Here is a 12075-nt window from a genome sequence, read left to right on the forward strand (position 1 = left end):
ATTTTGAGATTCCTAATGGGAATGGCTTTCTAACTGCTCAGATCAGGCCAGAAATGGACCATATTACTTAGGCAGCATATGTAATCTCCGGTTTTGAATGCATTTGACAAGGCAGAAAAGAACCTGTCAATTTGCAGTGGATATTGTCCTTTTAATTCTGACATTTCAGATATAGTTTACAGCAGTGGTGTCCAAACTTTTTTCAAAGAGGGCCAGATTTGATGAAGTGGACCAAAGTTGTTAACCTTTTTCTAGGATTGAAGTTGTTGAGCTTTTTTTTTAGGATTTTACCCCAGGAATTATTTCTTCACAGGGGCTGGATTAAACCAACCAGTGGGCCAGATTAGGCCTCCAAAAACGCACTTTGGACATGCCTGATTTACAGTATTGTTAAAAGTGGCAACTAAGATTTCCTTTCTCATGTACCTGTGATCTGGTCTTGGATGCAGTGGGGCTCTTAAATGGCCCTTTATAGCATACTTACTAAGGTCAAGCCTTGGCTCCTGAATGCCTCTGTTTTGGAACGCCAAAAACCCAGAAGTAAATGCTCCAGTTTTCAAATGTTTTTCGGAACCCAAAAGTCTGAAGCAGCTTCTGCTTGAGTGCAGGAAGCTCTTGCAACTAAGCCTTGCCCCAGTTGTCAAACATTTCAGAAGCCGAACGGGCTTCCGGAACAGATTACATTCAACAACCAAGGTTTGACTGTATTCTTATTTTAAAATATATATTCTACAGTTGGAGGAACTTCCTTAACAAAGCCTGTTACAATTATTCATATCACTCTGTATTCCCCCCTTTCAAAATCCCAAACCCCAGTTCCCTTTAAGGAAATAAAGCAAATGACTGAAGCATTCTGCCTTACTGTTTCAATATTTCAATATTTTGACCAGCTTTCAATATTTTGACCAACTCAGTGGGTCCCCTCTGGCTTTATAGAACGTGAATTTTAATATCATGTAATGAACTGAAAAGAAAGTAGGAAAGTAGCAAGTTCTGTTCCAAATGAAGTTGCTAGCTTAGGTGTTTGAAGTCATCACATGAGAGGGATCTCCCTTTTTGTCCCCCACCCCCAAATGAGGATAGATGTGGGAAATGCAACTACCAACTGCAACTTGATTTTGCAAAGGGTTTTTTCCCTCCATTAATATATATGTGTGATGGAAACAGCAGCTCACACCATAAATAAGAAGAATGAAAAAGGTTAGAGAGACAATTAATAATTAAATAATATATTGGAATTTAGTGGATTCATGGAGACTGCACCATCCAAGGAAAAAATCCTATACATATTTTGCAGGAATTCACAATACCCAGCACAGAATTGATTTGATTTTTTTAAAAAACATCAGCATCACTGCATTCCTTTACTAGCCGATGTGACATTGATATTCCTATTATAGTTGATCACTCAGCAGTAATATTGGAATATAATCTATTCAATACCCAGGAAGGTATGAGGAGATGGTATCTTAATATATCATTACTAAATGATAAAAACTTCATTCAATATATAACGCAAGAAACGCAAATATATTTTTAAAATAACTCCAAATCATTAACGTCAAGACTGATGGAATGGGAAGGCTACAAAGCTTATATCTGAGGGAAGATAATATCTTTCTCTGCCAACATGGTCAAGATGCAAAGATTAAAAGAAAATAACCTAAAAATTATTTTAAAACATTATGGGGCGATAGGGCAAATAACCCATCTAGGGTTAAATATGAAAGAATACAACAACAAACACTAGAACTGAATAGTATACAGTGGTACCTCAGGTTAAGTACTTAATTCGTCCCAGAGGTTCGTACTTAACCTGAAATTGTTCTTAACCTGAAGCACCACTTTAGCTAATGGGGCCTCCAGCTGCTGACGCGCCACTGGAGCACGATTTCTGTTCTCATCCTGAAGCAAAGTTCTTAACCCAAGGTAATATTTCTGGGTTAGTGGAGTCTGTAACCTGAAACGTATGTAACCTGAAGCGTATGTAACCCGAGGTACCACTGTACTAGCTCAAAAAATTGAGTTCAGCTTATTATGTTTAAGACAAACATATTGGGAACAGGGAGAAAGACAGAGAAAAATTCTAGCTGTCCGTCTAAAACAGAAGAAAATGAACCAAATAATACCTTTAATAAGAAAGGAAAACAACATTGCAGTGACCTCATCAACAGATATAAATTTTTTGGGGGGATGAACATAAATAAAAATAATAAGGATAACCCTTATCAGCATGAGAAATTAACAATATGGGCCAACCCAAAATTAAAAATTGGAAATCAAGTGATAATTTGGCAAAACTGGATGATAAAAGGTATTTTGACACTGAATCAATTAACTGATGAGAACTACAAATTTGTGGAATATAAGACTTTGCAAGTAAAGTATGGACTAACCAGTGAAACACATTGGCAATATATCCAATTGAAACATATGTTGGAAAAGCAGTTTGGCCCTGATGCTATAGCTGCATTGGAAACACGTATGCTGTTACAGGATTTAATCTCTGCAACGAAAACAAAAAAATCCTACACTTGCACTATATAAAACTTTACTTAACAGGAAGAAATATGATTTAGAATATGGAAGACAAAAATGGTGTAAAGAGCTAGGAGTACAGATAACAAATGATATGTGGGAGACAAGTATAAAATCAATAGAAAAAGCCTCTATGGATTTAAGACTTAGACTTATTCAACAGAAAATAGTATTTAGAGTACACTGGACTCCAGCAGGATTATATCAGAAGAAAATAACAAGTGCAGATAATTGCTGGAGATGGGGGAGTAAAAATGTGAACTTAATACATATGTTGATTAACTGCCCAATGATCAGACCATTCTGGAGTGAGGTGAGGATATTTATAGCAAAAGTAATAAAAAGAAATTGTTATTTAGGAGAACTGAATTTAATTCTAAATTATATTCTGGAAACTTGGAAGTTCTCAAGGGGCCAAAAAAAGTGGTTGTATTGCATTAAATTAGAAGCAAAAAAACTTGTTTTGATGAATTGGAAGAGTCGCAAAAAGATTCCACTGAGCATACGGATTGATAATATGGACAGATTAGCTACATACAAAAGAATTGCTTGTCGACGCAAAATAAGAATGGATAAATATGAAGAAATTTGGAACAAATATCTAAGTGACAAGGCTGATAACAGTGGGAAATAGAGGGGGGAGAGAGTGGTGATAAACAAGGAGTAGGCATAGGGATATTGCTGTATCTAAATTTGTGTTGTCAATTTGTGTTATTATTGTTATTAATTGTTTTTGTTGTATGTGTCTTTTTAGTTTTGTGTTTGTACTGATTGGAAAAAGAGAAATAAAAAAAAAACCACACCACTTTACTATCAATGAGATTCTCACTAAAGTAACAATTTTGAGCAAATATTCATGCTGGTTTTAAGTGGCTTGTAGATCTCTGTATCTGAAGGGTGATAGCTGCCAGACATAACCATATATTTTCTCTAATCTCTTTAGTCGAAATCTTTTATCAACATTGCCAAAATACTTGTTTGATCTGCCGCTTAAAGTTTTGGTTGTCAGCAATAATAAACTTGTGTCCATTCCCGAAGAAATTGGAAAATTGAGAGATATAATGGAATTGGTGAGTGTCATGGTATAGTTTCTCTCTTTGTTGAATTTTTATAATTAATTCTTTGTTTGGGCCAATTCTCAATTAGTACTAAGCCCTACCACAGTGAGTGGCAAATTTAAATTAATCCATTCATACTTAAATATCCCAGAGCAATCCTTTTGTTTGAATAGAAGTGCAATGAGTTTTCCTTCAACTTTATTTTAAACAAATGGTGCTATATGTAGCTTGAAACAAAAATATGAATTATATCTTTTGTGACTGAAATACTATCTGGATCCTGCAATTTACTATATTGGCCCGAATATAAGCCACGCCCGAATATAAACTGCACCTTTAAAATTCAAGGGGAAAAAAAAGACAATACCCGAATGTAAGAATAATAATAATAATAATAATAATAATAATAATAATAATAATAATAATTTATTTATACCCCGCCCTCCCCAGCCAAGGCCGGGCTCAGAGCGGCTTACAAGCAATAATAAAAACAAGTTGAATGATTACAACTTAAAAACAAAATTAAAACACAACATTAAAATATTACAACATTAAAATAAAATGTAGCCTCAACGCAGGAGGAGAAGGAAAGAAAAAAGAAAGAGAGGGAATCAAATTGGCTCCAAGCCAAAGGCCAGGCGAAACAACTCTGTCTTACAGGCCCTGCGGAAAGAAATCAGATCCTGCAGGGCCCTGGTCTCCTGAGGCATTGCGTTCCACCAGGCCGGAGCCAGAGTTGAAAAGGCCCTGGCTCTGGTTGAAGCCAATGTAACTTCCTTAGGGCCCGGGACCACTAGGGTGTTGCTATTTATGGACCTTGAGGCTCTCCGTGGGGCATACCAGGAGAGGCGGTCCCGTAGGTACGAGAGTCCTAGGCCGTGAAGGGCTTTAAAGGTCAAAAGCAGCACCTTAAATCTGACCCTGTACTCCACCGGGAGCCAGTGCAGCTTGAAAAGCACTGAGTGAATATGCTCCCATGGCAGAGACCCCGTGAGGAGCCTCGCTGCAGCATTCTGCACCCGCTGGAGTTTCTGGGACAGCTTCAAGGGCAACCCCACATAGAGTGAATTACAGTAGTCAAGCCTGGAGATGACCATCGCATGGATCACTGTGGCCAGGTCGGGGCGGGAAATATAAGCCACTCCCTTAAAATTCCACAGGCACTCACACCTGTTCCGTTTTACCGCATGTCTGTTTCAGCAGCGATATCGTAAAAGCCAATTTTTGTCACAAATTTAACCTGCAGTTTAACTTTTCGTGGTCAGAATTTGGAAAAAAAAGTGAGTCTTATATTCAGGCCAATATGGTACTTCTAGGATGGAATAAATAGTGAAAATCTAACGGATTAATTTTTATGCAACTGCTCAAGTCCTCATTTTGAAGATGCATTAGTAGATTTCATTCCATAAAAAGACTTACCTTATTTAAGGAATAGAACTTTTTCATTTGATATCCCACTCATTTGATATTTCTCAAAAGATGGAAACTGAACTCTGAACTCTGAAGCTCTTGCTACTTGTCAATAATCTACAATCTCCTTGTCATCAAGATTCAAAAGGAATATTGTAAATAAAGATTTTCCCCCAGCCCCATATATATGACTGTTCCTAGTAATCTTATCTTCACTCTTTCCCACATTACAAGTGTAATGCCATGTAAGCAGAATTACATGGTATAGTTCTACAAGTTTTTATAATTTTAGCAATTTATCTGTGTTTATAATTGTAAATTATATTACTCTAACCTACCCTGGTAGGGGACACGTGTGGCACTGTGGTTTAAACCACTGAGCCTGGGGCTTGCGGATTGGAAGGTTGGTGGTTCAAATCCCCACGATGGGTTGAGCTCCTATTGCTCCCGTTGAGGTCCCAGCTCCTGCCAACCTAGCAGTTCGAAAGCATGCCCAAAAGTGCAAGAAGGTAAGGTAAACGGCATTTCCGTGCGTTGCTCTGGTGTCAGTGTTCTGTTGCGCCAGAAGCGGCTTAGTCATGCTGGCCACATGACCCAGAAAAACTGTCTGCAGAGTGGACAAACGCCGGCTCCTTCGGCCTGTAAAGCGGGATGAGTGCTGCAACCCCAGAGTAGTTCGCGACTGGACTTAACTGTCAGGGGTCCCTTTACCTTTAGCCCTTGAAGTATTGCAGTCCTGAGTTGCTTAAGGGTTTTAGGTAAAAATCAGCACTTTGAACTGGGCCCAGAACATAATTAGCAACCAGTGCAGTCAAGTCAGGATTGGTAATAATAATAATAATAATAATAATAATAATAATAATAATAATAATTTATTATTTATACCCCACCCATCTGGCTGGGCCTCCCCAGCCACTCTGGGCGGCTTCCATAGAAACCAAAAATACAGTAAAATATCACATGTTAAAAACTTCCCTGAACAGGGCTGCCTTAAGATGTCTTCTGAATGTCAGGTAGTTGTTTATCGCTTTGACATCTGCTGGAAGGGCATTCCACAGGGCGGGCGCCACTACCGAGAAGGCCGTCTGCCTGGTTCCCTGTAGCTTTGCTTCTTGCAATGAGGGAACTGCCAGAAGGCCCTCGGCGCTGGACCTCAGCGTCCGGGCAGAATGATGGGGGTGGAGACGCTCCTTCAGGTATACTGGACCGAGGCCGTTTAGGGCTTTAAAGGTCAGCACCAACACTTTGAATTGTGCTCGGAAACGTACTGGGAGCCAATGTAGGTCTTTCAAGACCGGTGTTATATGGTCTCGGCGGCCGCCCCCAGTCACCAGTCTAGCTGCCGCATTCTGGATTAGTTGTAGTTTCCGAGTCACCTTCAAAGGTAGCCCCACGTAGAGTGCATTGCAGTAGTCCAAGCGGGAGATAACCAGAGCATGCACCACTCTGGTGAGACAGTCCACAGGCAGATAGGGTCTCAGCTGGTAAACAGCTGTCCTGGACACAGATTTGACCTGCGCCTCCATGGACAGCTGTGAGTCCAAAATGACTCCCAGGCTGCGCACCTGGTCCTTCAGGGGCACAGTTACCCCATTCAGGACCAGGGAATCCTCCACACCTGCCCGCCTCCTGTCCCCCCAAAACAGTACTTCTGTCTTGTCAGGATTCAACCTCAATCTGTTAGCCGCCATCCATCCTCCAACTGCCTCCAGACACTCACACAGGACCTTCACCGCCTTCACTGGTTCTGATTTAAAAGAGAGGTAGAGCTGGGTATCATCCGCATACTGATGAACACCCAGCCCAAACCTCCTGATGATCTCTCCCAGCGGCTGCATGTAAATGTTGAAAAGCATGGGGGAGAGGACAGATCCCTGAGGCACCCCACAAGTGAGAGCCCAGGGGTCTGAACACTCATCCCCCACCACCACTTTCTGAACACGGCCCAGGAGGAAGGAGCGGAACCACTGTATGACAGTGCCCCCAGCTCCCAGCCCCTCAATACGGTCCAGAAGGATGTTATGGTCGATGGTATCAAACGCCGCTGAGAGATCCAGCAGAATTAGGAAACAGCTCTCACCTTTGTCCCTAGCCCGCCGGAGATCATCAACCAGTGCGACCAAGGCAGTTTCAGTCCCATGATGAGGCCTGAATCCCGACTGGAAGGGATCCAAATGGTCCGCTTCTTCCAGGCGTGCCTGGAGTTGTTCAGCAACCGCTCACTCAATCACCTTGCCCAAGAATGGAAGATTTGAGACTGGGTGATAGTTGGCCATCGTGGCCGCATCTACAGATGATTTTTTAAGAAGCGGTTTAATAACCGCCTCTTTTAGCGGGTCTGGGAAGGCTCCCTCACGGAGGGAAGCATTCACCACCCCACAAAGCCCACCGCCCAGTCCTTCCCGGCTAGCTTTTATAAGCCAGGATGGACAAGGATCCAGGAGACAGGTGGTTGGTTTCACTCGTCCAAGCAGCGTGTCCACATCCTCGGAGGTAACAGATTGGAATTGATCCCACTCAACTTGACTAGACAGAACTCTAGCACTCTCCCGCCCCGGCACTGCTCCCACGGTGGAGTCTACTTCTTCCCGAATCTGAGCGATTTTATCTGCAAAAAACTTTGCAAAATCATTGCAGGAGAACATGTGGCCCGTACTGGGCCCCGATGTAGCAGGTGGTTCCGCTAAATTGTGAACCACCTGAAAAAGTCTCCTGCTGCTGTTTTCTGCAGATGCAATAGAGGCGGTGAAGAAATTCTTCTTTGCCGTCGCTATCGCCACTTGGTAGGCTCGACATTGAGCTCTAACCTGTGTCCGGTCAGATTCGGAATGAGTGATCTGCCACCGGCGCTCTAGCCGTCTCAACGATTGTTTCATTGCCCTCAGATCCGTGGAAAACCACGGGGCTCTCCGGGCTCCATGCAATCGGAGAGGGCGCTTCGGAGCCAAACAGTCAATAGCCCTGGTTAACTCCACATTCCAGCGGGCCACCAGGGAATCAGCTGAAAGGCCATCAACATGGGATAAAGCATCCCCTACCACTCTCTGGAAACCATTTGGATCCATTAAGTGGCGGGGGCGGACCATCTGAATTGGTCCCACCTCCCTGCAGAGGGGATGGGTCGCAGAGAAGTCCAGTTGCACCAGGAAGTGATCTGACCATGGCACTTCTTTCGTTTCGCTTTTACTTAGTGTCAGATCACCAACATCCATAGAGGTAAACACCAGGTCCAAGGCATGTCCGCGGCTATGGGTTGGGCCAGACTTATTCAGGGACAGCCCCATGGAGGCCATGCTTTCCACGAAGTCCCGAGGGGCCCCTTGTAAGGTCGTGTCGGCATGGATGTTAAAATCCCCTAGGTCGACCAAGCTAGGTGTCTCCAGGAGAACATCCGCCACAACCTGAAGCAGCTTGGGCAGGGAATCTTTGGTGCAGCGGGGAGGTCTGTACACCAAAAGGAATCCTGTACTGCCCCTATTGCCCAACTTCCAGAACATGCGCTCGGAAAACTGGGTCTTCCCAATAGGACGCCTGGTGCAAACTAATGACTTCCTAAAAATCACTGCAACCCCCCCTCCCCGCCCACATGACCTGGGTTGCTGTGCGTAAGAGAAACCTGGTGGACAAGCAGCGGCAAGGACAGGCCCATCTGGTGCATTAGGCTCTAATCATCTTGCCCCAGCAGGCAACCTGGCTGCCAAATTCTGTGCCAGCTGAAGTTTCCAAATTGTCTTTAGGGGCAGCCCTACATTATTTGCAGTAATATAACCTAGAGGTTACCAAAGCATAGACAACAGAAGTTGGGCTATCCCTGTACATATAGGGGCACAGCTGGGCCACCAGCCAAAGCTGATGAAGGGAATCCATGCCACCAAGGACATCAGAACCCCAAGAGACAGCGAAGGATCCAGAAGTACCCCCGATCGACCCCATCCAGAGCAGGCAACCTCCCATCCATCCAGTCTAGGAAAACACCTGCTAACAGTGCCTCAGTCTTATAAGATTGAGCTTGAGTGTGTTGACTCTCATCCAGTCCATTACCAAGGCAAGACAATGGTCCAGCACAGACAGTGCCACATCTGCAAGAGTTTCTTTCAGATTTTTGTAGCTGCAGTTAGTCAGGGACAAACGTCGGCTCCCTCGGCCAGTAAAGCGAGCTGGGCACTGCAACCCCAGAGTCATTCGTGACTGGACTTAATTGTCAGGGGTGCTTTACCTTTTTTTTAAACCTACCCTGGTACTTTATGCTGAAGGGTGGCTAAAAATTTAAATTAAAAAAAAATCTATTTGAATATTTAAGATTAAAAAATATGCCTTGCATAAGAGCAAAATTCCTCTGTTTTTAGGATATCTCCTTTTTTCATTTCTATTGCAAAATTCAAGAATACTGTGGTGCCCCGCAAGACGAACGCCTCGCAAGGCGGAAAACCCGCTAGACGAAAGGGTTTTCCGTTTTGGAGGCGCTTCGCAAAACGAATTTCCCTATGGGCTTGCTTCGCAAGATGAAAATGTCTTGCGAGTTCCTGCGGGTTTTTTTCCTTTCCCCCCCTTTTTCTAAGCCGCTAAGCTGCTTATCAGCTGATCCGATAAGCCGATAAGCCGCTAAAAGCCACTAAGCCGCTAATAGCGCTAAGCCGCTAAGCCGTCAATGGGCTTGCTTCGCAAGACGAAAAAACCGCTAGACGAAGAGAATCGCGGAACGGATTCTTTTCGTCTTGCGAGGCACCACTGTACTCATTTGCTTTAGCCACCTTCTTCAATGTATGCTTTTGAAATTTCAGTCACTATTTGACATTCTGACTCATTGTTTCTTAATGTAGGATATTAGCTGTAATGAGATCCAAGTCCTTCCCCAGCAAATTGGAAAGCTGCAGTCATTACGAGAATTAAATTTAAGAAGAAATAATATTCATATACTACCTGATGGTAAGCTTGTATTTCCTTCCAGCCTCTTTGTTAATTCATTTAAACAATATCAATATTTTTGATTTATGAGCTTCTGATTTTTTTCCCTTTCCCACCAATAGAATTAGGAGACCTTCCCTTGGTCAAGCTGGACTTCTCATGTAATAAAATCACAGAAATACCTGTGTGTTTCAGGAAGCTACATCGCTTGCAAGTCATAATTTTGGACAATAATCCAATGCAGATACCACCAGCACAGGTTCAATTAAAACATTCTTTTCTCATTTTTAAAGTAGAAACAATTCTTTATGTGAGATACTTATTCATCTAGCTGCCCATGGAGTAAGGTGCTTCTTGACCAAAATCCATTTGTGGAAGCACTTTTTCTTCTTGATCACTTTTCAGTGTTGGTTTTAATATGCCTGGGGGAAAGTGGCCAGAAGTGGGGCATGCTTTTGTAATAATCAACTGGTCATATTATGAGATGAGTTTCACTCTTCTCAAATAAGATGCAGGGAAAATAATATTAAAAACCAGTCCACTGTTGGGGAAAGGTGAGCAGCAATGCCTGCTACTGAACTTGATGGATGTGTTTAGTCCTGTTTAATCTACCCAGTTATCTGTACTACAAGGGTACAGATGGGAATGTGCTGTGCTGTGTTATGCATACTGTATGGGGGGAGGATTGGAGGTAATCAATAAAAACGGTGCTAAGGTTTCTGTAAATCCTCCCATCTGACTAAATGAATGCTTTCCCCATCTGCTTCTTAACAGATATGTTTAAAGGGCAAAGTACACATATTTAAATTCCTCAGCATTCAGGCATGCCTCAGAATAGATAAAAAGCCGGATTCCTTGGACCTTCCATCCTTGGGTAAAAGAATACCTTCCCAGCCGCTCACGGACAGGTAAACTTGCATTCCCCTTTTCAGAATGTGTAAAATGAGCATTTATCAAACTTGAAGGAGAAATGCTCTGAGTTTGCTTTATTGCAATAATTTCAGTACTTCTGAAGTAAAAGTTGTTGTAGCCTTTAGGATGCTATCTTTCCCATTACTATTTTTGTGCAGATTCTTTCCCATCTCAGTAGGGTGTGTTCTCACAGTGAGTTTGTTCTCTGAGTAATCTAAGCATTATAGCAATTAACTGTTGAATTAAATTGTTTCCACTTGTGCAGAATCTTCCATAAAGAATGCCATATATTTAAAGGTATTTTCAGCTCATCCCTCATGATTAAAAACAAAAGTTCCAATATTCTCCTCAAAGTTGTACCAAAGGAGGGACAGGGAGCAAGGAATTACTCATGAAAAGTGTTGCATTTCCTGTGGCTACACAGGTCTATATGTAATGTGAAAGTTGCTTTCTTCTACTTGTACTAGAAATTGATCAGTTTTACTGAAAGGGAAGTCTGCCACCTACTGTCAAACAATTACATTATTTTCCTGGAATGGAAAATCCTTCTCAGTTAATGTCAGAAGTACAACATAGTTTTTCAAGTTTAAACTCACATAACTTTCAGAACATATTTCCATAAGTTCACTTATCGTTGGCTATAAATTAATAATGTTTATTATTTTGCTTCTGTTCATTTTTTTCTCCTGTATTTGCGGGTTCCGAATGATCCGGTCTTGTTTCCGGAGCACTACCAACACATTACAGGATATTTGACACATTACAGGATATTTTTCTTTTTGTTATTTTATGAACTTTATTAAGAACACTGCTTGTGTTCAGTGTCCTTTTTTTCCTACCAGTGAGTCAGTGCATTGATTAAATATTGGCACAAATGTGAAACATTTCTCCTACAAACTATCGTAGATTCCGGCATATTAGGCGACTGGACATATAAGACGACCCCCCCAAACTAGTAGCTGCCAATTTGGGGGGGTCGTCTTATATGCCCAGTCGCCTAATACGCCGGTTGACTTATACGCCCAGTCTTATACACGGCAGCTTCACTGGGCAGCGGCAGTGGTCGGCGGGCTCTGCGCCAGGAGGAAGTTGCTAAGCTGGCTTCGCTGGGTGACTTCCTCCCAGTGTGGAGCAGAGCCCGCCTCCCACTGCTACTGCCCAGCTAAGCTGCTGCTGCTGCCGCCACCGCACCAGTAGGTGGTGGGCTCCACACTGGGAGAAGCCGCCCAGCAAAGCTGGCTTAGCATCACTG

The 12075-nt window shown here is 42.7% G+C and overlaps 1 protein-coding gene across 4 annotated transcripts in view; it reads left to right on the forward strand.

The window, feature by feature from the left end:
• LRCH2 (leucine rich repeats and calponin homology domain containing 2) overlaps positions 1-12075 on the forward strand; it is a 56063-nt gene that overhangs the window by 21517 nt on the left and 22471 nt on the right. For all 4 annotated transcript variants that reach the window (XM_081846745.1, XM_081846746.1, XM_081846747.1 and 1 more), the window contains exons 3-6: positions 3482-3608; positions 9827-9932; positions 10034-10170; positions 10686-10819. In XM_081846745.1, the coding sequence (XP_081702871.1) occupies positions 3482-3608; positions 9827-9932; positions 10034-10170; positions 10686-10819 (504 nt within the window). The remainder of the gene's footprint in view (positions 1-3481; positions 3609-9826; positions 9933-10033; positions 10171-10685; positions 10820-12075) is intronic.

The sequence above is a fragment of the Podarcis erhardii genome (genome assembly GCF_964252035.2).
Source record: "Podarcis erhardii genome assembly, chromosome: Z".
Taxonomy (NCBI): domain Eukaryota; kingdom Metazoa; phylum Chordata; class Lepidosauria; order Squamata; family Lacertidae; genus Podarcis; species Podarcis erhardii.